This window comes from Epinephelus lanceolatus, chromosome 13, assembly GCF_041903045.1.
Source record: "Epinephelus lanceolatus isolate andai-2023 chromosome 13, ASM4190304v1, whole genome shotgun sequence".
Lineage (NCBI taxonomy): Eukaryota > Metazoa > Chordata > Actinopteri > Perciformes > Serranidae > Epinephelus > Epinephelus lanceolatus.
The window spans coordinates 6632421-6658873 of NC_135746.1; the positions used below are offsets into that span (position 1 = coordinate 6632421).

General features: G+C 41.3%; 1 protein-coding gene across 1 annotated transcript; it reads right to left on the reverse strand.

The window, feature by feature from the left end:
* Positions 1–1266: 1266 nt before the first annotated feature.
* Positions 1267–26341, reverse strand: selenoi (selenoprotein I). The gene is made up of 10 exons (XM_033648999.2): positions 26139–26341; positions 21834–21902; positions 17953–18061; positions 14667–14741; positions 7316–7578; positions 7096–7204; positions 6967–7015; positions 5669–5849; positions 5394–5573; positions 1267–4229 (listed from the first exon to the last, which is right to left on the reverse strand). The coding sequence occupies exons 1-10, from the start codon at positions 26193–26195 to the stop codon at positions 4122–4124; spliced, it is 1200 nt and encodes a 399-aa protein (XP_033504890.1). The 5' UTR covers positions 26196–26341; the 3' UTR covers positions 1267–4121.
* Between the last annotated feature and the right edge of the window lie 112 nt (positions 26342–26453).

A 26453-nucleotide genomic window follows, 5' to 3' on the forward strand; every position in this document is an offset into this window, starting at 1 on the left:
TCAACACCCGCTCCTAAACGTCTTGCATGTGCTCCTTGAGGGTTTTAAGAGTTCCTGTGAGTGCAGAGATGATGAAAAACAATCACACGCACAACATTTTGCTGCCAGACTCACTCTTGTGGGTGAGGAGACAATCAATTACTAATGAAGTCTGCAACAGAGAGTAGAGCCGAATGAGTCAGAGGTGTTAAGTTCAGCACATGTTCACACTGTGAAGATGACCATAAAAATGCCAACTGTTTCTTTACCTGCAAAACTCATTTTAGAGGGAAGTGTGTGCAGAAACAATACTGTCATCATCTCTGCTCTTTGTTCTGAACTGCTGGAACCATCAGCAGGAAGTCATGGAGGCTACATGTGTTGTTCTGTAGCTCCATCTGCTGTCCACCCTGCGTACTGTTGCTTACATTCGAGTATACTTCTTGAAATACACACCTCTTGTGGCTTATCTCTCATCCCATTATGCACACTAAAAACATTTTATCCGTTGCACTCACTGCAAAATGTTAGGCTTTACTTGTTAAGTTAACTTATTTCTCCAAAAACAAAAACTTTGATCTGTTCAAGAAAATCTGCTTGGCTGATTTGGAGTCGTTGTACTGATTTCCTACAGGGGTCTTAACTGCTGTGTTACTAGCCTCTTACTTTTTAATGTACTATTGTTTATCCTTGTTCTTATCTACATAGGATGGTTTTGATCATGGATGTTAGTGCAAGCATTGCTGTATGTAACTCCTCCACATTCAGCCATTGATTTTTCTGCACTTAGTTGAAGACGAACTTTGGTTTCTGGGAAAACTTTAGAAAGTTTGATAGACTTATGGCAAATCTTTTTTCAAGTTTTTAGTCAACTTCTATCTGTATTTCCTTATGTTAAAGTTTCAAAACACAAATATTGTTGACTTTGAATGCATATTCACCGAAACATTTCTACATATTACGGGCATGTTACGGGCATTGCTACATGTGCTTCAAATGGGAGGTGTGTGTTATATTGTGATGTGTGTGTGTGTGTGTGTGAAAAGAAAAGGTAGTTTAAGAAGCACGTTAATGCAGCTGCAAATATTTTGTAAGAAATGTAAGCAATGGAGAGAAGTGAAAGTTTGTAAGTACTCATTGGTAGGGCTTTAAGGGAAGAAATATAATATGCAGAGTACATAAAGCTGCTCTCTGCTGGTCTCTAGTGGCTCTGAAAGGAACTTTACATTCACTCAACCTTAAAGAAAAGCATTGTAAGAGTTCACATTTCTGGGTACAACACAGTAGTGGTTAAAGGAAATTCACTTTTATTTGTTTCTGGACCGCCCTTTCTTTCACCGGTTAAATACAACATCACAAGTAGCCACACTGAAGCCCTGGACTGTTTGCCAGGGCAGCATTTAACAACAACTTAGTCACAATTTGAACAGTTTGGTTTGTTGATCCAGGATGGAGGGGAGGTTAAGATTGTTTTTCTAGAAAGAACTGAGTGAAGCTGAGGAGCACACTACAAAAAAATGCCCAAAAAAGCAGCTTAGAAATTTTAAAATTGTATCCAAAGCAAAGTAATGAATTGAGCTGCATGAGTTTCACTTGTTTCATGGGCTGTTCTGCTGTTTCTGCCTGATTTTTGTTCGTTGGCACACATTTTCACCCAGCTAACATTTTCCTGTTGATATATGAAATCCCTTGTTGCATTTAGCATTGTACGCAGTGTTTCAGAGCTCGTCCCCTTTCCAAACTATCCCAGAGACAAGACCAGATCCAATCAGCCAATAGAACTGCAAAATCAGAATCATAAAAACAAAACAAAACCAAAAAAAAAAACAAAAACCGTGTGGTCAGATCTAGGAACCGCTACAGACAATCCGTAGCTTTGCAGGGTTCAGAGCCGACACACTGCCCCGCGGCCTACTGGATAACAATCCCATTTGTGGTTTAGAAAATAAAATAAAAACAAAGAAATAATATATGTATTTACACAGATACCCACACATACAGAGTATACACCCATACATTAACAGACTTGTACACATGAATCTGCACATACCCAGACAGCCACCAGAAAACATTTTCGGTGGTGAAATCTCACAGTTGTTCTCACGTCACTACAATCTACGGTCTCCAAAGTCACAGATGAGGGGCAAATCAAATTTCAACTATTTATGTGCTTACGACTGCAAGCGAGTGTTCCCCAGTTGGTACTGGAAACCAACCTGGGACAAGTTACTGGGTGTCGTGGCAGTAAAGTTGGATCTTATAGTTTCTCCCAGTCATGACGGCACTACAGAGACTCTACAGGGTCGTAGCTGCAGTTTTATGTTCAGTGTTCAATAACAAAAGTTTTGTACTTCAAATGTAAAACTAAGATCTAAGTACATTTTCATATATTTCATCCTCAGTGTCTAATGTACCTTTAATCATAAAATATCGTCACACTTTTACAGTATATGAGATGATTGTTACTGTGACTTTAAAGTCAGACTCGCATAACAGACACATAACTCCCAATCGTAGAAATCCCAAACACTTCATCCCTTCGTCTCGGCTCCATATTGACCATTTAACTTCCAATCAGGCCAAGCTTGCAATGTGAAACTCTTCAGTGTAGCTGGGTCTTTTTTTACTTTGTCAACAGATACTGAAGGTCTGGGAGAGTCCTTGCAGACAGACAAGATTAGTCACTTCAGAGAGACAAGTTACACACAAAACAACATACTTCGTCCAAACTGACAAACTGTCCCCATTGTAACATTAAGAACATGTTTGCAGTGGGAGGTGACACAAATCATCGGTAAGCCCTGTCAGATCCCTGTTTGATGAGGAGTCCAGTCCGCAGCCACTGCTGAATATGCACTTTCTCCATTTAAAACATAATTTGCATCACACACAGACAAACAGTGTTAAACAGACAGAAACAGTTCTCTGACAGACAGTAGAAAAGGTGTGATAATATCTGTGAGAGCAGTGTGACACCAGGCGGTGTTGTGGCGTTTGTGGCATCCTGTGCGACGGCTTGTTCCTTCAGAGTGAGTCCGCTCCGATGACGGTTTTTGGACGCACTCTTCATTCAAGCGCTGCGCGACTAAAACCACAAACTACTGCCATGGCAACAGATAAACAAAATACTCCATGTATGTAAAAAAAAAAAAATAAAAATAAAAAAAATAAAACAGAACGAATCAGCATGAAGACACGACACCTCGGAGGGTAGGGAGAGCTGGAGGTCAGTGCTCTGTCAGAGGTCCAAGTGGAAGGTTAGTAAGAGCTCAGAAGGTCAGAGGTCAACCTGGTCAGTTCTTGCCCTGGTTAGTCAAAATCCAACTCTGTTCACTCATGATAACCGTCATTACAGAGCAGAATGTGGAAATAATTAGAGGGAAATTTATACAATGTTTTACAGGACTAATCTTTTTTTTAACTTTCATTTCAGTTTGAAAATAAAATGCCCCAAACCCCTTTAACACATACAGTATATATATAGATATTAACACATATCACTGGGATTTCAAACTGAAATCATCCCATGATTAAAACAAAAAGTGACTAAACCTTTAAACTCTGGACACAGCTGTGGATGTGCGGCCACTATTTAGAGGTTTGGTCAGGTTTAAACGACACTACTTGAGGCATTCCTGTTAATATAATAAAACTTAAATGGCGTTTCCCCAAGGCATATTATACATTCATAATACTAAGTGAGTGTAACTGTGAATGTGTGTGTGTGTGTGTGTGTGTGTGTGTGTGTGTGTGTGGCTGTGTTTGTTTTAAATACCTGCCATGAGATATAAATTATCTGCACGAAAGCAGAGTCATGTATGTACATGTGTGTGTGCGTGTGTGTTTGCATGGCTCCTGTCCTCATGACTGAAGCACATTTCCGTAGGAAACAATTGCACCTCATTGGCTCAACCAAGTTAGCCAATCACCAATGACGGAAGCCAGAGCCCCTGGGCCCGCCCCATCGCAGAGACCAGAGGTTGGTTGGTTGTTAAGGAATGTGTGTGTTTGTTGTCTGGGTGTGTTTGGAGACAGTGGAAAACGGGGCCACAGTCCATTCCACTTGCAGTGTCCTCTTGGATGGAGGGAAGGGGATGCGGTTTCCGTGGTGATGAGAGTGAAGTGTCGATAAGCAGAGGAGCTTAAACCTCTGCTTCTTTCAAGCCGATTCGTTCCTCCTCCTGTCAGTCACTGTTGGGCTTCTTCAGGGAGAAGGCCAAGATGTTGAAGTGGTTGCTAAGCTGTTGTACCTAGATACGGGAAAAAAAAACAAACAAACAAACAAACAAACAAACAAAAAACAGATTAAATAACTATTTTGTACAGCATGTCTATAATATGCCCTTAGAATTGTCACAGTAATGTCATGTATATGATATATAAATGTCACAACATAACATCAAAAAGATATCATAAAAATGTCAAAGCATAACACATTAAAAAAATGGTATAACATAGTATAGTATAACATGTCGTAAAAATGCCAATAGTACAGCATGTTAAAAAAAAAAAAAAAAAAAAATCAGCATAGTACAGCATGTCTAAAAAATGTCAAAATATGATAGCATAGCATGTTAAAAAAAGTCAGAAAATGTCACAGTACAGCATGACAAAAACAGTATAGTATAGCATGTCAAAAAAATGTAAAAAAAAAATCATAGAAGAGCATTTTGTAAAAATGTATAAAAAAAAAAGTATACTATATCATAGTGTAGTATAGTATGTCAAAAATCCAAAAAATGTCAGTGTAGCTTGTCAAAAAATGTCATAGTATAGCATGTCATAAAAAAGTAAATAAAAAAAAATGTCATAGTATAGCATGTCATAAAAAAGTCAAAACAATGTCATAGTATAGCATGTCAGAAAAAAGTAAATAAAAAATGTCATAGTATAGCATGTCAGAAAAAAGTAAAAAAAAAAAAATGTCATAGTATAGCATGTCATAAAAAAGTTTTAAAAAAAAAAAGTCATAGTATAGCATGTCAGAAAAAGGTAAAACAATGTCATAGTATAGCATGTCAGAAAAGAAGAAAAAACATCATAGTTTAACATCATACAAACATTAAAAAAATGTCATAGTATGTCATAAAAATGTCATGGGTATTAAAAAGTGATAGTGTGTGCACTTCTCCTGTGCAACCCTTGACCATATGATGGTAAATGGATGAACTGTCTTTCAACTGCTCAAAGTGCTCATCACATTTATCCATTCATTCCTTCCATCCATCCATCCATCCATCCATCCTCACTCAACTGGCACTCATTCATTAAAACTCTGCAACCCTCTGATCTAGGAGTTTTGTTTCAAAATACTTTAAAAAAATAATTTTAGCTGACATGACTTTTAATTTCTTTATTTAAACAGAGGTACTGTGTGCGTATGCATGTGTGTATTTGTGTGTGTGTGTTCTTACCACTGACACGCCATAGTGTATGTGTGCTAGTATGACAGCAGCTGTCCACAGATACAAGAGTATGGTATCGTTGGTGACCACCCCGGTCACCGCTAGCAACACCACTGTCGCCATGGGCAGCAACAGCCAGCTCATCGCTTGACAACGCGTGTTACTCATCTGACACACAATCAGCTTACACTGCAGAATAAACACATTCACACATGAATAAAGGTACGTCAACACCTGAACACAGACAGTTATGTAGTGTGGTTGTGAAATTAGCCGACACTCACCGTGACATTAGCGAAGGCTGTCCCCACCATGAGGTAGAAGATCCTGGGCTGCAGCTCGAGGATGTTGGATGGAGAGAAGACCACCCAAATGGTGGACAAGATGAAGAGGAGGAAGGGAGAGAGGAAGGGCAGGAAGGCTTCGTACAGGCTGCTGTGCTTCAGAGTGTTACTGCGGTGAGCCCTGCAAAACCACACAGGGTGAAGAGTTCAGAGCGCTGCGTGAAATAACAATAATCCATCAATACAACAGAGCCATAACTGCCAACCTCCAAAATAAAAAGGCTTTCCAAACCAAAGCAGGGTCAGAGGGTCCTTCCCACCCAAAAATGTAAGTTTCAGAGAGTTTGATTGCTGCACTCGGACAACTTTTAAAGAATAAAAATAAAGTGAGAGTATTGCATCAGCATTATTTTGTTAACTACTTTTAAGCTGTTACTCCAGTAAAGTGCCAGACAGAGGAACGAAAGCCCAGCTGTAAGTTTGGCCCACACCAGGGACCCACAACTGACTCATGCACACTCGATGGGTGCCCCTGGGCCATGGAGAGTCAGAGGAGGAGGGAGGAAGTGATGGGGAGGAAAGCGCAGCCTTTTAGAGTCTTAGATTCTGTCATTTTAGATTCTGATCTCAATTTTAAAACTCATTTCAATTCATTAACCAAAACTTTCATTTTATTATTCACGCAACATAGCTAAGGTACGACCTCTACTGAGCCAGTGAGATGCTGAGAAGCTTGTTCATGCTTTTGTTTCCAGTCGTGTTAATTATTGTTAACGCCCTTTACAATGGCCTACCTAAAAATGCCACTGGAAAATTACAGAGCATTCAGAATAACAATGCAAGAGTTTTAACAAAAACTAAAAAGAGAGACCGTATAACTCCTGTTTTACGTAACCTTCACTGGCTCCCAGTATCTTTTAGAATTGGTTTTAAAGTCCTTTTATTTACTTAATGGCATCACCCCCTTCTGTATAACAGATTCCCTATCACCTTATGTCCCTCCACGAACACTGAGATCCTCCGCAGCTGCTCTTTTAACTGTTCCTAATGTCACTACAAAAACCTTCGGGGATGATTCATTCATTCATTCATTAGGGCTCATACACACTGTACGGTGCGAGAAACAGGTTGTGATAAGGAAAACGAAAAAAGGTGTCAACATTTTTCATTAATCAGGAGAAATATGGTAGAATTGTGACCCGGGGAGGAAACTGTGGTCACAGTGAAAAACAGGAGTCACCTGGGAAAACTGGAGGGCTGGCAAGTATGAACAGAAGGCTGATGAAAAGTTGACTTACTTCAGGACGTTGTAGAGGCTCATGGGTAAGGTCACACAGAAGGAACAGGCTGAGAATCAAAAGACATGACTTGTTATAGCTTCTGCAGTGGGTGAATGAATGAATTCAGAGTGACGAGTCACAGCTCACCGATGATCATGAAGGTGAAAAGGTCTCTGTAGAGGAATCGCCACACGACTGGCTGGTACCATGTTTCCACGCCGACCACAGCAGTGACCAAGTAAACCAGGGAGATGGTCTGGAAGGAGACGAGACACGAGACATCAAGTCATCAGAAGGACGGTGTGTCATGAAGGTGACCGGCGCTAACCTCTGTGTGTGTGTGTTTGTATTTGTGCGTCCTGCTCACCACTTGGCTGATGTCGTACCCCCACGGCAGGAACAAGATGCCAGTGTTATATTTCTCCCAGTGAGACAGAATGAATGAGAACAGCACCACCCACAGGATGTAATACAGTGTGGCCACGCCCACACCGCTTTCCCCACGCCCAAATATGGAGTAGACAGTGGCCACAAAGAAGATGCAGGCCCAACTGTCCAGGCCGTGGTCAAACAGCTCCCCTAGTGGTGTGGAGGAGTTGGTGCGACGAGCCTGTTTACCATCAACGCCATCTACACACAAAGAAAAAAGACAGAGATCATGTTTATGTGAACATTCAAATAAAAATACAGTATTTCATACTCAGCCATAGCTGCTGCCCACAGTCACATAACTGTAACTCTTTCACAATTCACTGTCACAGCATCTGATCTGAACGACACGCATTTCATCCACACATGGAAGTCATCTGCGAACACATCCTCATAATACACACCACAACGAAAAAGTTGTTTTATTTCAATGGTTCACAAAGTGGTCAGCTGGATTTTAAACCCACTTTATTCTGGTTTGCAGATTTAATGTCTACAAACAAACACAAACAGAGAAAGAATCTGACAGTAAAATAACTATTTATTTGGCTGCCAAACAGCCCGGGGCAAATTTGAGGGCATCTATAGCTGCGGCACTGTCATTGAGAGAGCTGTGTATAATTATAAAGGATTAAATTCCGTTCACCCCTTTGGTGCTTTTATTATAACTTTAAAAGTTTAATTCATTATTTGTGGAGAAATGCTACAAACTGCTGTCACACGGAAACAAAAACTCAAAGTGTGCCTTCTAATGAGAGGAATTATTCAGTGGCTCTTAATCCTGGAATTTTTTTTAGCACCTGTTAAAACATTTATAATACTTAAGTGTCACACCTTTCTGTGTAAATACTGCTCTGTTATAGTGACTCATCTTGCTGCAAGGACAGGGATGGAGAGGAATAAGGGTGTGGCACAGTCACATCGGTATCTTGAAATTACAATCTCCTTTAACGGGAACTCTGGTGCTTTTCAACCTGGACTCCATTTTCCCACGTCTTTCTGTCTAATTGACCAATGGAGACAACAAGTTTTGAAACTGGTCCAGTATGGAGTGAAACCCCTGCAGCCAGCAGCCTGCAGCAGCGAAACAGGCTGTAGTGTAATTTGTGCACTGTCAATTACATCCATTAAAACCCTGATTCCCCCGAGCTGTACAGTACAGTTTAGTTCAGTTTGATTTTTTCTGTTTCCACTGTGAAAAGTTGTGGATGGTACCAGTGGAACCGTTCCTAACTGTCTCCATGTTTGGTCCCCCCTCTGTTGGGGTACCTAGCACACAGATCTGGTACTAAAAGGTGGAGCTGTGAACACTGCAGTCTGATTGGTCAGTAGAGGACGGTCACTCTGCTCAGGGCTGAGTTGTGTCTGGTTTTGAGGCTCATGTAACCACTGTTCATACTGTGGAGAGTTTTATTAGTAAACTGTAACTATAAAATGAAAGGATGTTTTGCTGCCTCTCACAGCAGCTGGAGTCTGAGAAAAAATAACTTCATCCACTGGGCCGACTGCCGGAAACTTTTAAGGTGGAACGTTAACTTGTAATGTTCCTCAGTGCATGAGTTGATGACGTGAATCCATCAGCACACCTTAAATTTCACTGTGACAACTTTGACCATTCCATTAATTTTTATTGTCTCTCTTGGGATGACATACACTTTTAGTAATAAGTGGATCTTCAAGTGTTAAAAAATATACATTGATTTTGACTGTGTTATGTGAACTGCATATATTCTAATCTTTACTGCTAAAAAAAAAAAAAAAAAAAAAGTGTCACAGACCGTCGTTCCTGTGGGCTACAGCAACACTAAACCCCTGAGCTTGCCTGAGAAGGACTAAATGCACAAAGCTGCTATTTGTAAATATCCCATGGAGAGAGACTCTCACTGCAGCCTGTTCAATTTTGTTCTGAAAATGTCGGCGTGCAGCCTCGTTCTGTGGATGATAAACCAGGTGCAGACTGATAAAGGAGGAAATACAGTGAGTGCTGGACGGAGCAGTGAGTGGTAACAAGCCCGCCCACATCTAAGAGGACTGTTTGTGGTGGAAACACCAGGGTCTAGGTACCATGTCTGAAGGGTTACTGTTTGATCCAAAGGTACCATACTGCAAGTGTCTGGTGGAAACGAGGCCCTGAAATCACCAGACTCCATTTATATAAACAGTAATTTTAACACGTATACAACCAGGATGTTTTCACATCTAACTGGGTGAATTATTTCGACCACACCAGAGTTGGTGATCATTTAAACAATGGAAAAACGAACCAAGATGGTTTGTGTTAGCTTTATTTTTTTTTCTGTCAACTTTGAATGAAGTGTTTTACGATTATAAAATTAGTATTTATTTAAATGGAGTCTGGTGGGTTTGGCGATGGCAATTTGAGCCTGTGACTGGTAAAACAAAAAGGATCTTGTTCTTTCACAAAAAGGTCTATCTCAGTCGTGTTCCTACCCTAATGATGTCCGACACTTACAATAACAATGTGAGCCTGTCAGTGGCAAAAACAGGCACTTTTACGAGACGTAAATTGTTGGTGTGCAACTGCCCATTAACGTTACATTGCAGCCTTTTTTGCTGCTGTGGTTTAACTCAATGCTGGAAAGAAAAGTAACCCTTTAAACGCCTCAGGTAATCGCATCAAATGGTGAACATTCAACCAGCATTAAATCAAACAGTTCTTTAAATTCATGACCTGGAATACAACAATCTTTTTACATACAATTAAAACTGCATTAATTTAGTTTTTGGGTCCTCCACCCAAAATATCTGCTGCAAGAAAACCCTTCTGACAAACATTCATCACATCCACTATAAACAAATATTGACCAGGGCAGCTTGACACAAAACTGTAGAGCCTCATTTATGTGAACTATAAACCAGTCAGCCGATGTGTTGACCAGGCAGGCGTAATAAGTGAGTAGCTGGGAGTAAATACAGGCTGTGTGCAGCATTCCTACACAATTTTATTTCAAATTTCCATCCTCTTCCAGACTCAAATTTCCAGACTTCTTAGTAGATTTCTCAGACCATATTTGACATCTGAGCATGAACAGCTAGATGTTTATTATGTGACTAAAAGGCCTAACAATACAAGTGTTAACATGTAAGTTCTGACTGTATCCTATTGTATTGCTAAATAATTGTCAGAAGACTGTAGCTAGGTACTGTAGCACATACAAATTAATTAACACCAAAGCTAGACGAGTTCATCTCTGCCGAAAGAGGAAATTAACTTACTGGTGATATTTATAAAAGTGTTATTTTCCCTTAACACATTGAATAAACAATATTGTATTACTGTTCCTCACATACTTTAGTCTTTAAAGAGGCAACAGACAGCATTTTTGCCTATATATACCATTATGAAAATAATGTGGGTTGCACAGGGTAGTATACACAGTAAAATCAGACTATCAGCATTTACATAGGTTACTTAGTGACTTTGCAATAAGCTTCTGCCACCGGGGACGAATTTTCACGGAAAAAATCTGCTTTACGGCAGAAAACGCGTCATGTATTGCCAAACTGGTCGGTCAGCCAATCAGGGACTGGAGCTGGTCCTTATGAGGAACTGGCCGGGGCATGAGATAGTTGAGTCAGGAGCACAATGGCAGACGGACAAAGTGTGGAGACAAGTGAAAAACGGCCTCCCAAAAGAAAAGGAGCTCCTCTGTGTGAGGAGGCAAAGAAGAGCAAAAAGAAGAGTGATAAAAGAAGAGGAAAAACAAGAGTAAACCTCAGTCAGGCGTTCAAGAAATGGAGGGAGCTCCGTGACCAAAGAGGTTTCAAAACCCATGTCCAGCTAGCTTTCTTTCTAATGGATCAGTAAGTAACACGGCTAAATGTTAGCTAGACCAGAGAGGACTGTACTGTACTGGCTGCTAGTTCATTCCTAGCTGGCCAGCATCACAAATCGCCGCAACCAGGGAGCGGGTAGCGAGTGTTGGTCGGCTGACATCCTCGTTGCCATTCTATGGCAGCCCTCGGACAGTGATTAATATTATAGTGATTATAGTAGACAGTGATTATAATTTACCGTGAGTTGTTTGTACTGGTACTGTGCATTCTGGTATAATTATTTGCATTACTATTTGTTTTTTTCTTCAGATAAATCTGATAATTGTTGCTCGGTCTCTTTACTCATTTATTTAGTATAGTGTCCACACACCTTCTCATTCTACATATACATAGAGGTATACTGGTGACTTTACAGCCTACATTTTATTGATTATGTCTGATCCCCACGGTCAATTTGGTCTTTGTGACAGTGCGAGCAACACTGCTGACGCAAGGTGGCGCCAAGCTAAAAAAAAAACAAACCCTATCTGTTCCCTCTTTAAAATCAGTTGAAAAAGGATTAAAAAAAATCTAATTTTCAGCTTTGTTTATTCACTGTGTCCATGGAAACAATGATGAACACAGCCATAAAGGTTTCCTTACACAGAAAAGACATATATATATATATATTATGTAGATATATTTGTTTATTTGTGATGTTATGTATTCATGCAATTCAAAGATACTGATGCATTTTCTTCCAGACTCTTACTGGTCGCGGATGTCTGATTTGGGTCAGTTATGAGACACTCAGGGCGTTTCAGGATGTTTTGAATGTCATGCTATCATGTTCCACATTAAAGCTTGAAATGTTTTGCTAAAGGGCACCTAAACAGTAACTGCTGCTTGGAATATATCTAAATTTAAACAAACAAAAAGAAGTGTGACTACTGAATGAACTGAATACAAAAGAACTTTACACTGTGACCTATCAGGAATCCTATCTGACAAGCTCAGCTATATGCCTATATGCTTTGAGAGAGGTGAATCAAGTGGGTGGGGGGGGGGGGGGGGGGGGGGGGGGAATCTCCCATTTCAAGCACTTTTTAATCATTTCTAGAGGGTAACAGGAGGCCTTTGGAGCTCAGGATCCAGAGGGAACTTTCTTGTGGACTTGCATTCCTGTATCTGATTTGCTTCATATCAAAGGGTTTTTAAAAAGCCAAAAACTGAGCCTCACAGGTTCATCATTAGCTGCTGGTTCTAAAGGAATACTTAACCCAAAAATCAGTCATGCCTTGCTTTCATGAAGAGCATTTTTCTTGCATGCCTCTACAGATAACAGTTAAAATATGCATATATTGATGGATTGAGGACGACAATTGACAGCAAAACTGTACCAAAACATCTGTTTATAAACTTAAAGGGACAGTGCACCCAAAAATGAGCTCGTCCATAGTGATCCAAGTGTCCTGAAGCCCCGACATAAAAAGTTGTTTGGAAATACGTCATTTGAACTCTGTTTTTAGCCTCATTGTAGCCTGTAGGACGAGCAGTATGGAGATATTTTGTGGTTTCAATTATGTGTTTTTGGACGTTTGAATCTGGGGCGCCGTCAGCCTCCATTATGTGGAGTTGTGTTGCTACCCACTCTCCCCTTGGATCTCTGCAAGGGATGTGAGGACTCTAAAACTTCACCTGAGCCTCCCTCGGCATATGGGTGAGTAGATAATGGCTGAATTTTCATTTTTGGGTGCACTATCCCTTTACCTATACCTTTAAGTGTAATTCATACAGCCGTACGCTCAGTACTGCCAAAAATACATGCATTTTTGCTAAAACCTTCACTGAAAATGAAACTTATCTACACTCTCTTCAAAGCCAGACTCCAATACAATTGACAATGTATGTGTTCACGAAGCACTGACTCTGGATAAATGAGACTTGGATTATACTGCAGGAGCTGTGTGAGAGTTTGTAAATAGATGTTTTGATAATGTTTTGCTGTTGTTAAATCTGACATCTAAAAATCAATGTTTGCTGTTTTCTGTGAAGGTATGCATGTTTCTTCATGAATTCAAGCTAACATGACATGGCTAATTGATTTACAAATGGTGAGTTTGTAGCTGAAGTATTCCTTTAAGCAGGAATTACAGTGATAGCATCAGCCAAGCGAGTGATGGGAAAGTGTCTTCCAGCTGCCTCAGCTGTCCTACTTTTTCAGAATATCAAGACATACCACTATGCCACTAAGACGGGACAAAATGAGCATCATCCACCAGCCAAAGTCTGGTAAAACGTGCAAGCAGCTGGTAAATTTGTTTCACTCATCAGCCACAAAAATCAATGGTACTGTATTGAGTAGCTGGTAAAATTTGAACATTCATTGGACAAAAAAGATAATTTTGCACCCTGCACCAGATGCACAGTGATAAGCCACAAAATTAAAACCCCAGAGAGGTGAAGTGAATAACATTGATCATCTTGTTACAATACAATGTTCTGCTAGGACGTTCATGTGGATGCCCCTTAACACACACCATGTACCCAAACACTGCTACAGACCAAGTACCCACTCCAACCTAATGGCAGTGGCCCCCCAGTAGGACAATGCACCATACCACACCGCCAACACTGCCCTGGAAATGGTCAGAGGAGTGTTACAAAGAGCTCAAGGCCAACCTGGCCTCCACATTCCCCAGATCCTAATCTGATCGAACATCCATGAGGCGCAACCAGCAGGACTCAAAGAAAACTGCCGCCAACGCCCTGGTGCCAGACACCACAGGACACCCCAGGGGTCCTGTGTCCATGCCTCGACAGGTCAGAGGCCCCACTGTGGATCGGAGTAGGCGCTGACCTGTCGAGGCATGGACACAGGACCTCAGAAGTACCAGCATGCCCCTAAAAAGCTCAATCAGATTGGGATCTGGATAATTTGGAAGCCAGGTTGACACCTTGAGGTCATTGTTACATTCCTCAGGACTCTCCTGAACAGTTTTGGCAGAGGGGCATGGCGCATTGCCCTGCTGGGGGCCTACTGACATCCAGGAGTGCTGCTGCAATGAAGAGGTGTACTTGGTCTGTAGCAGTGTTTGGGTCGGTGGTGTGTGTCAAGAGGAATCTGCATGAAAGCCAGGACCCGAGGTTTCCCAGAAGACCATGATCAATGTTATTCACTTCGCATGTCAGTGGCTTTAATGTTGCGGCTGATCAAAGTGCTTACAGCTGAAACCACAGACTGTATGTCTTGTATTTTTTCACTACAAAATCGTTCTCGCAAAGCAGTGAATTCAATGATAATCATGCGATGAAACAGAATTAAATATATTAAAACCTACAGGATATCAGGAGCAGTATATCTGACTTGTACTCCAGCCTTACTGGTTAAGAATAGAGTCTGATTTTAAGAGTCACTGTACAGAATACATTCCATCAGGAGGAATTTGCCCCTGCACCCCTCAAGAGTCAAAGAAGAACAACACACATGGGCTGCAGGGGTGAGGACTCACCGAGTGTGTAGGCCAAGAAGTTGAAGATCCCTGCAGCAACCCAGACCCAACTAGGCACATGTTCATGTCCTGCAGCTGAGACACAAATAATGTAAAAATGAATCACACAGCTACACAGAGAGAAATTGAGAGCAAGAGATTAAAGGGCCGTCGACACTGAGGAAAATAACCATAACAGTGACTGTAAATAAATATCGTTTTAAAAGATTTATTTAATTCAAGTGGATGGGCCACACCACAACTATCATGACACCAATGAAAACAGTGGTGAACGGTATCATTGGAATCACTTTCAGAGCAATTCCATTTATTGTCCATTTATTTAAGCTGCCGACACATCCAGTGCACATGCTTTGTGCTGAATGTTTACAGAAAGCTATCGTTCATCAGTGTGGATGCCGACATTGTTGACTTCACAGTCATCGATCTCAGTGAGGACAGTGAAGATACAAAGAACTCTGTAGCCGTTTTACATAGAGATTGCGCTATCAGGTCGCCATAGAGTCCCTTCTTCATGTCGCCTTTGCATTTTTACACAGAACCAAATGATGGCGACATCATGCTGCTCCAGTATGTGATAATAGACTGCATGCTGACATTGTCGAGTCAAAGGAGGTGTAACAGGCGTAACATGTAACATAACAGCGCCAGCCTCTAGTGAGACATAAAACATACATGTCGGCAGCACTTTATATGTAATAACAATCATTTATCACCCCTGTTATATGACACTGATCTCATCCTCTGCTCGGAGGTTAAGGAGCTCCCAGACCTCACTGTTTTCCCTATTTGCAGACATTTTCAGCCATTGCTCTTATTTGAGTTAGCTGCTAACTAGTGTTGCAACAGCATGAGATTTTAACAGTATGATAAGCGTCTCAGAAAATATTGCAGTTTCACTGTGTCACGGTATTACAGAATCTTACTATATAATGACGAAAACTCTGTCTGTGTGTCTGTTCCACGTTTTTCTCCTCACTGACTTGGTCAATCCATGTGAAATTTGGCACAGTGGTAGAGGGTCATTGGAGGATGCGAATGAAGCAATATTACATCAATTGGCCAAAGGGGGGCGCTATAGCAACCGAGTGAAATTGCAAACTTTGAATGGGCATATCTCATGCCCTGTATGTCGTAGAGACATGAAACTTTGCACAGAGATGCCTCTCCTCATGAGGAACACATTTGCCTCAAGAACCCATAACTTCCGCTTATATAGATTTTCTGCCATTTTGAATTTTTTGAAAAACACTTCAAATCGATCTCTTCCTAGGAAGTTTGAGCGATCTGCATGAAACTGGGTGAACATAATCTAGGGACCAATATCTAAAGTTCCCTCTTGGCAAAAGTTGGAAAACTTACTAAAACTGAGCTTCTATAAGGCAATGAATATTGTGGAGGGCGTGGCTCATCACATAAAGGTGTATAACATCTCAAGGGTTTCACCGATCACCATGCAACTTTGTAGGCATGTGACCACACATAATCTGAGGGGACCCCTCCATTATTGACCCCATCAAACAGAATGGGGGCGCTAGAGAGCTAATTTCTTATCTAGGCCTAACCACCATATGGATTTTTACTAAACTTGGTAGATTTGTAGAACAGGACGCCTCAAGGTGACTGGAGAAATTTAACTCTAATTGGCAACTGGGTGGAGCTATAACAACAGAAAAATGCTTCAAAATGGCTAAAATGCGACCGATCGCTGTGGCTCCCCCTGTGGACCAATGTTGGTTTTTTCTTCTAATTTTTTGGTATGACTAAAGGCCCGTTTCCACCGCCGGAACTTCGGGGTAATTTTACGGGGCCGGGGCCGCTGGTGCGTGTCTCCACCGCAGGAACCACCCCCGAAGGACAGAGTTCCGGAACGTTTACAGGGGCTAAACAAGTCCCTGCCTCAGAGTAGGTACTCAGAACGGCCCCGAAAAACTCCTGGGTGGGGCTTGGGGTTTACTTGGTCCTGATTGGATATACTCAAGGCGGGATGTGACGTCAACAGAAAGCAACAAAATAGCCGGCATTTTTAAAACTCAGCAGATGAGGAGTCGCATTTTTAAAACGAGTCGTAAGAAGAAAAGCAAGAAATGTGCCGCGTCGCCCCGGTCAAAATGGTTGCGCAACTATTATGTCACATCCAGAGCTCGGTAACTTTACAGGAACCTTCCTCCTACTCTGCCGCACAGAGGAGACACGGCAGTTGAGAGGGCCGAGTGAGAGGACGTTCCTGTAAAGTTCCTGTCGCCCAAATAGTACCAGGAACTTCTTCAGTGGAAACGGGCCTTAAGTCATGGTATGGTATGCTGTAAATAATCATGGAAATTGTCAGTGTGTCATTCTGTCAGTCAGTCATTCTGTCTGTCCCACGTTTTTCTACTCACTGACGTGGTCAATCTATGTGAAACTGCACATAGGCATTGAGGATTGGCATAGGTAGAAGGTGACAAAGCTACCAATGGGTATGGACTAGTTTATATAATTAGTCAGAATGACCCTTAAAGGAATTAAAAAAAGGAATTAAATCTCCCGCGGTGGGTCGCACGCATGATATGTTGTCAAAAGATCCCAACTGTGCTGCCCACGATCCCGTCCTGCCAGCTGTTTGTTTGTTTGTCTGTTTATACAGAAGTCATTTCGGCACTGTCTCTACCTCCAGTCTGGGCTCAGAGGCGATACAACTCTGTCCCCCATTCTCTGATTGTACTTTTAAACAGAACGGTGTGAAATTCCTGCCTTGAAGAGGTAGTGAAAAAGTGGCTTGTGAGGATCATATCTTTGGGTGAACCATTAACATGCATGTATAATTTCCTGACAGCAAATACTCTTGTGAGGACATGGTGACCAGTCTTTGTGACGAGTCTAAAGGTGACAGTATGAGTCATGTCTGCCTGTGTGTGCTTTTATTTTGTACAATCATGTGTGTGAAAGGTGAGTCATTATATGAGACAACAGACTGATGGAGCAGAGTATCTTTAAGGAGCTGTGCGTCACTCTCTGTTTATGTTGCACAGATCATGTTGTACATGTTAACAGTCGTAGGTCAGTGTGTGTGTTTGTAGGAATGTCATGGGTTAGTGATTACCCTGAGCCACCATGGGCACTGATGTGTCAGCAAGTGATGGACTTTGCCTTTAATAAACAAACTTGCCAACATGCAAGCCTCCAGTTTTCTCTCCACCCTCTACACAGATGAGCTGATTCTCATCTAAGACAAAATAAACTGAACACACCCTCATGTACTGCTCAAACACAACTATGGGAAAAAGAAGTAGTTTAAGGGACAAACCTGAGGCAGTGAAGTCAAAGTCGTAGAAGGCCAACATGAGGAAATTCAACACAAGGAACATAAAGCCTGTGAATGTAATGAGGTTTGGAGCCAACCATGTCGGTAGAAACTGTTGAGGAAGAGACGGACAGAGACAAAAAGATAGTAACAGTTAATTAACACGTCATTCAAAGAATCTCCTCATCAGAATACTGACACTTAATTATAGAAGTAGACAGTAATTATTGCTGTCACACTTTATGGACAGTTACATAACTGTTAGGCTGAGATACTTTTAGCACAGGGGTGTGAATTTTGTAAAACACAATGTCATAGAGACAGATAAAGATAGATAAACAGCCTTAAAGAGAAAGTTTGGTATTTGACTAACTGGACCCCATTTTCACGTGAGTGTGACTGCTGTGTTCACACCTGCCCAAACGAACCGCACGTCAATGTACGTCCACTTAAAGTGTTTGTTTTTGCCACTGACAGGCTCAGATTGTTATTAAAGTGTCTGCCAACATTATGGAAAGGATCCCTACAGAGAAATTAAATGTTTCTTTGTACCTTTCGCTTGATCTGGTCTGTTTGTTCACGTGTGTAACCAAGTCTCAATAAGAAGGCTCATTCTGAAATATCATGAGAGGTGACTTGTTGCAGGAAAAACAGCAGCGGACACATTAGTGAGAGGTGAGGAGAGGAGTGATGGGAAGAGTCTGTCGTGTTGAAGTACAGAAAGTGCAGCTTAGTGTTATCTAGAAGATTTTCTGTGTCACTGCTGAATATTTAGCTGATTATCAAAATATTGAGAAGTCTGCAAGATTTCAGAGTGAGACTTCTCCTTGAGTGTGACTTGGTTACACACGATACCAAACAGACAGCATCACTAAAAGGTCAGACACTGATGATAAAATGTTGTCACACAGTGTCAGTGGCAAAAACAAGCCCTTTAATGGACGTAAATTGATAATGCACAATCGGCAGTAGAAATTACATTGCAGCCTTTTGTTTCTCTTTAAACTGGACCAATTTCAACAAGAGTTTCTCTCATTAGTCACTTAGACACAAAAACATGGGAAAATAGCATCCAGGGGTCCATTTCACAAAGCAGGTTCAACAAACTCTGAGTCTAATCCTGAACTCTGAGATAGGAAACTCTGAGTTTCCGGTTCCAAAACAGCTGATTTGAATCAGTTTAATAAACTCTGAGTAGTTTCACCTGGAGTTAAGCGTGTGCACCACAACAATAAAAAGCCAGCATCAATGGAGCCCCGATTCGACGAGTCACCATGGCAACGGGGAAGAGGAGGGCTGCGTTTTTCACCCCACTAGAATTAGAAATCTTAATGTGCTCATACGGCGAGTTTGCACACGTTTTCAAAAAGAAGTGCAACACCGCTGCAGCTGCAAAAGAGAGGGAGACAGCGTGGGAGAACATTGCTGCTCCGGTCAATGCGTAAGTTTAAATGTAGTCTTTTGCAATCACAATAATATTACAGGGGAAAACTGCTTGAATGGTAGCCTATTAATTTATTTCATTTTGGTGCAATCCCGCGGAGGAGAAGCGCACTTGGCAGCAGTTTAGGATGAAATATAAAAACACTGTTCAAACAGGTAAGACCTCGGCATAATCTCATGGGGGTACCTGATTTTGATGATGTTTTACATTGTAAAGTAAATATTAAGTGGCTGTTTGACTGTGCAGTTTTATCCCCAACATAATGCTGTTTTCACACACATAAATGTCTTCTCATCTATATCATGTTCTGTTAAATAATTAAGCCCATTTAAACTAACACAGACTTCTACTCAGCCAACAGAAAGAAGGCAGATGCCCGTAAAACGAGCACACTTTTCTGACCGCCCTGCATACAGTTGCCTTACTCAAGTGCTCAGCGTCTCCGACATTGTACAAAAAACTTCCATTTGCAAAGAAACGCAGCGCAACACAAATTTTTCTGCTGGGATGTGAAAGCATGACTACGATTGGTAATGTTGCAAATAAGGACGGATTAGGTTGTGTATGTAGATGACGGACTGTGACGTGAAACGGTATCGCTCAAAAAGATAATTGTGTGGAAATGCTAAAACATCTATGCGCGGTCTGATAACCATCTTCCTACGAATATTTAATTCTCTGCGCAGTAATGCTGCACCTTCATCCACGGGATCGTTATCAAAAGGACATGCCATGTTAGTGAAAAAAGTCGCCACCTACTGTGCCTAATGGACTTCTAATATACTGACTCTGATTTTTTAAATGATTTTTTAAAATGACAGACGGCAGAACTAGGCTACGCCAAAACTCGCCTGCTGATTGAATGAATGAGGAAATCGAATGGAGTGTGTGGCTCTGAAAGAGGGTGGAGACAGAGAGAAACTCGAGGTTCATTGAGAAAAACCTGGTCCCGACCAGGTTAGGTTCATAGAGTCTGTTACTACGGTAACTGACCGAGAGCTTAAGTTACCTCTCTCTCTGAAACAGGCTAGAGTTACCCCTCTTTCTCTGGTTTGAGTTACCTCCCTTTTTGAAACGGAAAACTCAGAGTTTCCCTCATTTCAGGGTTAACAGACTCTGAGTTTTCACTAAACCTGCTTTGTGAAATGGACCCCAGGTCCTTTTGACATAATGATCATATTAAGGATGAGCGATATGGTCAAAACCTTCTGTATGTAATTTTATATCACAGTAACAGTATTTATCACAATACAGTGACTATTTTGACATCACAGTTTATTATTTACTTCTTTTATTGTGATCTTCCACACAAACAATAAACACTTTCTCACATGAGACAACAATAAAGTTAAAAACAAATCTCAAAAACAGTAAAAATAAAATTCTTTCAAAAAAGAAGCTTTAAGGTTTCTGAGAACGATAATTTCCAGTGTTACAGGTTTCTGTATTTACAGCGTCACTCTCCTCCTCCATGTCTGCCCAAATCATGTTACCTTGTGAGACAGCTGGTTTCACAAGAGCACATGGTGACACAAGACTCCAGCCCTGATTTCTTACATAGTCTGCCCTGAACAGCTCCTGTTGTACAAACTGCATTGCCAAATCTCTACTGGTGGACACATTTCTACTCTTCGCAGGTGGGGATACTGGTTGGGAAATTTGGGAAAAACATGGCTTAATAGAGACAATTTCAAACACAAATACACAACTCAGCTTCACTATAACTCGCAGCATTCACAGACAAACAACTGTCTTATACTAAACACGTTTTCCAAACAAATGTAACATGCTAACATTATTAGCACAAGCCTATGGCATTTTACATTGTATAAATTAGCCTAGCGACGATCAGAGATTTCCTCTGCTGATATGAAGCCAGGATAAATCAGACACAAGACTTAAAATGCTATTTTTGTGGAGGCTTTATTGTCTTCACAATTTATTGTTTCTTATCTGTGAAATTAAAGTAAATAAAAGCTTTGTTTCCACTGAGGGAAATGGTGTCAGCTTACAGAAACAGACAGGAGGTCTGTGTTGCTGCATTTCTGGGGAGGTGGACGTCAGGCTATGGCGTAGGCTCTATGTTGACGCAGAGCCTATGCCATAGGTGTGGCGTCGCAGAAGTATAAATTCTGCCTTAGTTCCGGCTATATGTTGTCATATCGCCCAGCACTAATTCACAGGAGCCCAGACTCACTCAAGTCGGTTTATCTCTGCTTTCAGAAAAACACGGTATCTCCAAAAGCCAGAACAAGCTATTACAGAGACTGGCGTGTTGTGACATACAAAGGAGGCGGAGGTGGTGGATAAGGCCGCCTTGTTACTGTATCACAGCAGACGGCTGGAAACCTCATTAATGATGTACGCCCACAAACACACACACACACACACACACACACACACACACACACACACACACACCTCAACAGGTCTTTCTCACCTTCACCACAAAGTTCCAGAAAGGGTGCATGACGTAGACAGACAGGGGATTGGAGTCCACTGCGCTGTACTGCAAAGAGACACAAATCAGATCAGTCAGGATGTGATTATCAAACACAAACAGTTTATATATGATTCATCTCATTGCAAGTCAACTGCAGCTTGTAAAATAAAGGTCATATGGCATCACGTGTAACTTGTTTACTGGATCATTCTGTTGGCCTGTCATCATGCAGATCAAAATAAACCTGATCCCAGTCTCGGATACTTTATCCAGGCATGTTGAAAATGTGTGGGTGCTATGGCGTAATGTAACCTCTCTGCTGCTCATGCAAGTTCAGATGTGTGTAAAGGTGATTTTTGTGTGTTTGGTTATGCTAAGCTTCCCAATAAAGAACAAAAATCCTGCCTCTCTGATGCCTCCCAGTTTTCTTGGAGCACTTTTTAGTTTTAAATTTTACCCTTACGCCTAGTTCACTTGGAAGGGGACTCAGATCTGCATTTTCAGGTGGTTACAAGAGGTTTAATTATTGATTTTAAACTGCACTGGTGTCATAACTGCAGTGGGCTCTCTGGAGTTCAAATGAACCACAACATACCTGTGTTTGCACTGAAGCAGTTAATACTACAACAGCCATCTGAGGACACGCAGCACTCTTCCTCAAACTTGGACAAGCTTGTGCTTGGTCTAAAATCGTCTGATCCATTATAACACCTTTTTTAAATAAACAATCATGATGTTGCTTAATATCAAAAGACTCTGTTCCTCAAATCAACAAGATAACCAATGTGATTAATCATCACCACGTACACAATGTCATCTTGAACAAACAGAACTGTACATACACGCACAAACACAGACACACAAGTTGCTTTCACACCAAGGGAGGCGGCGGTTTCTGTTAAGCGTGACAGATGTGAGAGGCAGGAAGATGGATGACAGCTTTAAAGACGGAGCGAGACGATCAGCGGCACAATCCCTCTCTCTCGTGTGCTTTTGTCTGTCCTTTATTACAAACACTGCGTCAAAGAGAGTCCATCCATTCACTCACATTTGTCATTTTTCGTTCTACAGACGCTGAAGCTCGAGCACAGCGGCCGACACGTGGACTGAGCCACTTAAAAAGCAATTATTGGAAAAAAAGGTCCTGCATGATAAACAGCTCACGGAGCAGTTTCACTCGGTAATTAAAGAGAGTCTGGACGACCTACACCTGAGTCATTTAAGGACAATGAACAGGAAAATACAGAACTAAAGAAATATATCGGTCTAAGAACTGTTGCAAAACGTGTGGGTTAAAATGACTGAGGATATGAGTGCATGAAAACTGACAGTGCACAGTCTTAATGGGTAACAAGTATTTTTTTATCCGGACCATTTATCCCATGTTTTTGTGTCTAAATAACTACTAGGGGTTTTGAGTTAGACGGCTCAACCATTCGGTGCAAGTGTGCACCGCCAATGTACGTCCACTGAAAGCGCTTGTTTTTGCCACTGACAGGCTCAGATTGTTATTATACATGTCTGACAATATTATGGAGATGATCCCTACAGAGATAGAGCTTTTTGTCCAGGACAAAGATCCTTTTTGTGCAACTACAAAACACAAAACTTAACATTGCTAATGCAAACCCACCAGACTCCATTTAAACAAACAGTAATTTTATCATCATGAAACACACTTCATTCAAAGTCGACAGAGGCAAAATAAAACAAAAAAAGCCATCTTGGTTCATCTTTCGACTGCTCTAACAATAACCAACTCTAGTTTGGTTGGAATTAGTCTGAGTGAGCAGAAGTTCGCTGCACAGATCAGCCTCTCATGGGGCGGAACGAGCCACCCGCTGAAGTCCTGCCCTACCACCTCCGGTTGTGTAGCAGTTTTCAACCGTTTTCAACACGTCCTTTACTAACTTTTGTGGTGTTTGATCTTGCGGGGATGTAGCCATTTTTCTGCCATGGTTCGCGTCCTGTAGGCGATATTTTTGTGGGCGCGCTACACCAAAACAAAATTTTTGCAAAATATTTTTGCAAGCACACCGTTGCTGTGGCACCGCCCAGAACGATTGTGATTGGTTGAAAGAAATAAAAAAAGCTGGGGCGTTTTTTTCCTCCAATCTTAAAGTGAAAGTCTGCGCAGCCAGACCTTTCTTTTCTTGAGAAAGGTCTGGTGAGCGAGACTAGGTTGGAATAAACCCTTAATTCCCCCAGTTAGATGTAAAAATCTGCTGGCTCTACACACGCTAAAATTACTCTTAATTTAAATGGCGTCTAGTGGGTTTGGTGTTTTGGGGTTGTTTCTGGTTAATTGAAAAGGATCTTACTATTTGACAAAATGTCTATCTCTGTAGGGGTCCTCTCTATAAATTGTCAGACACTTATATTAACAATCTGAGCCTGTCAGTGGCAAAAATAAGGGCTTTCATTGGCTGTACATTGAAGGTGCACAATTGCCCCCAGTGGTTACATTGCTGGTTTGCTGCTGCTGGTCTCTCGCCCAGTACTGGACCAATTTCAAAATCGCTTCTATTGCTTGTATGATAACTAGATGGATACGCTGTGTGTGATATTGATCATAAACTACTTTTATCTACACGTATCAAAACTGGATAGCATTGTGTCCTTTAACAGCTGCCACTCCTGTTTCCTACAGTCCTCCACAGCCAGTGACAAGACAACAGGCTCTTTGTATCTGTGCTGCCACACTGATGCGCATCTTTATGGGCATTAAATAAACAACACAACATTTCAGTAACATTCAGAAAGGATGACACTGTTTCAAACCGTTTAACGACACAATTCTGTGGTCGCAAGAATTTCTCAGAAAAGTGATTTAACTTGTCACCGCCCGTTTATTGTCGGGGCTTCCCATCACTGTGCAGGTTCAAGTTGAGTGCTTTCACTGAGTTATCCTTCACAGCAGCTACTTGGGTCACTTTATCAGCTGTGTTCACAATATTAGCGAAATAATTGGCCGTCAGTACAAAGAGGAGACATTCAGGGACTCTCAGAAATGTGTGGAAACAAAATGTAAAGCCTTATTTTACACCCAGGCAATGCCGAAGAGAAAGATGAGCTAGCTAACTACTAGCACAGTTGCGCCAATGTCAAGCTAAAGACGGCAAACAAGGAGACTTCCGGTAGTCACTTTCAAAATAAAATACTACTCGTCAACATCATAAACTAAGCAAAGATAGGCTAAGCTAAGACTTTATTAACAGCAGCTCAAGGGTCAGAAGCAAGAGGGAAGAAATGGAAAAGTGATTGAGTGCTAAAAGGATTAAAAAAAATACAAATAAGATAAATTAATATATCTATAAACACCTTTCACTTGTACAAAGATGAATAAGTCGATGACTGATGGTTGCATAGGATAACTGAACACACATGGTGTGTAGTATATTTACTGTTAATGAATAGAAATATAGCCTACAAATGTTTTTTGCACAATAAGTTGTAAATTATTGCATGGTAGGAAACTGCACAGCCATGTTACACAGAATAAATAGGATGTAGATGTACGTATGATTGCGTCCAAAGATTGACACTGACATTTAAGATGTGACTTTGCAAAGTTTAAATAACATTACTTTTATTCCATCTTGCGAAGGGCTCTTTGCATGAGTAAAGTATACTCTCAATCAACAAATATAAGATGATACATGTGTTCCTCAGGGTCATTGTCCTGACCTGTGAGACCTGTGAGTCGTTGGCACTTTTTAATCTATATCGCCATGTAAAAAAAGGCATTTTATTTTTTGCAAAAACCCTACAGTGTGCCTTGGGTTGTTATTGAAGGAGATCTGCACTTTACATTCTTATATATAGTATACTTTACGGATGCAATGAGCGCTTCATGAGATGGAATAAACACAGTGCACCTGAAGTATCCAGGGAGCACCTGTATGTGACTACTACTACTCCTTTATCATCATTATTATCTTTATTTAATGGACTTATAATGCAGAGCGTAATGCTGTTTTACTTTCGTTCTTTAAACCTGAATGCTATTGAGTCAGGGGTTAGTGAGAACGGGAGCATAAACATCAACAGTATGGTCATAGCAGCAAACATAAACAATCAAAATGAAACTGAGCAGATCATACTTTTGGTAACTGACCACATTAAACCGTGCTTTTATTTTTCTAGGACGTTTTCACGAGCTGCTGGTATGACGCTAGCTCACTGTGGCTACCTTCACACACGTTTTGCCGTGGAAGCACCCTGCAGATCGTGACAGCTAGCTGTTAAACACACTGTCGGCTCAGTGGCTAACGTTAGCTGCTAGCATGCTATAAATCATACCTTGTACTTGTCGAAGCCCGCGAGCTGGTCCTGAGTGACATATTCGTAAAGAGCCATGGTGGCGCTGTCTGGCTCCCCAGTGAGATAGATATATATCTCTTGCCTTTGGAAATGTAAGTCCCAACCGTTAGCTGCCCACTCGAAGCACCATCTAGCTTAGCCGCTGTCGTTCACGCCGGGTGAGGCGATGTCGAACATTTGGGCCCCTCCTACGGAGCGTGAGCATCCAGTTGGCCGGAGCTCACTAGCGCCCCCTCTGGCCTGGAGGTTTGCGATTAAAAAAATAGGAAAAACGTAATTTAATCCGCTCGGATG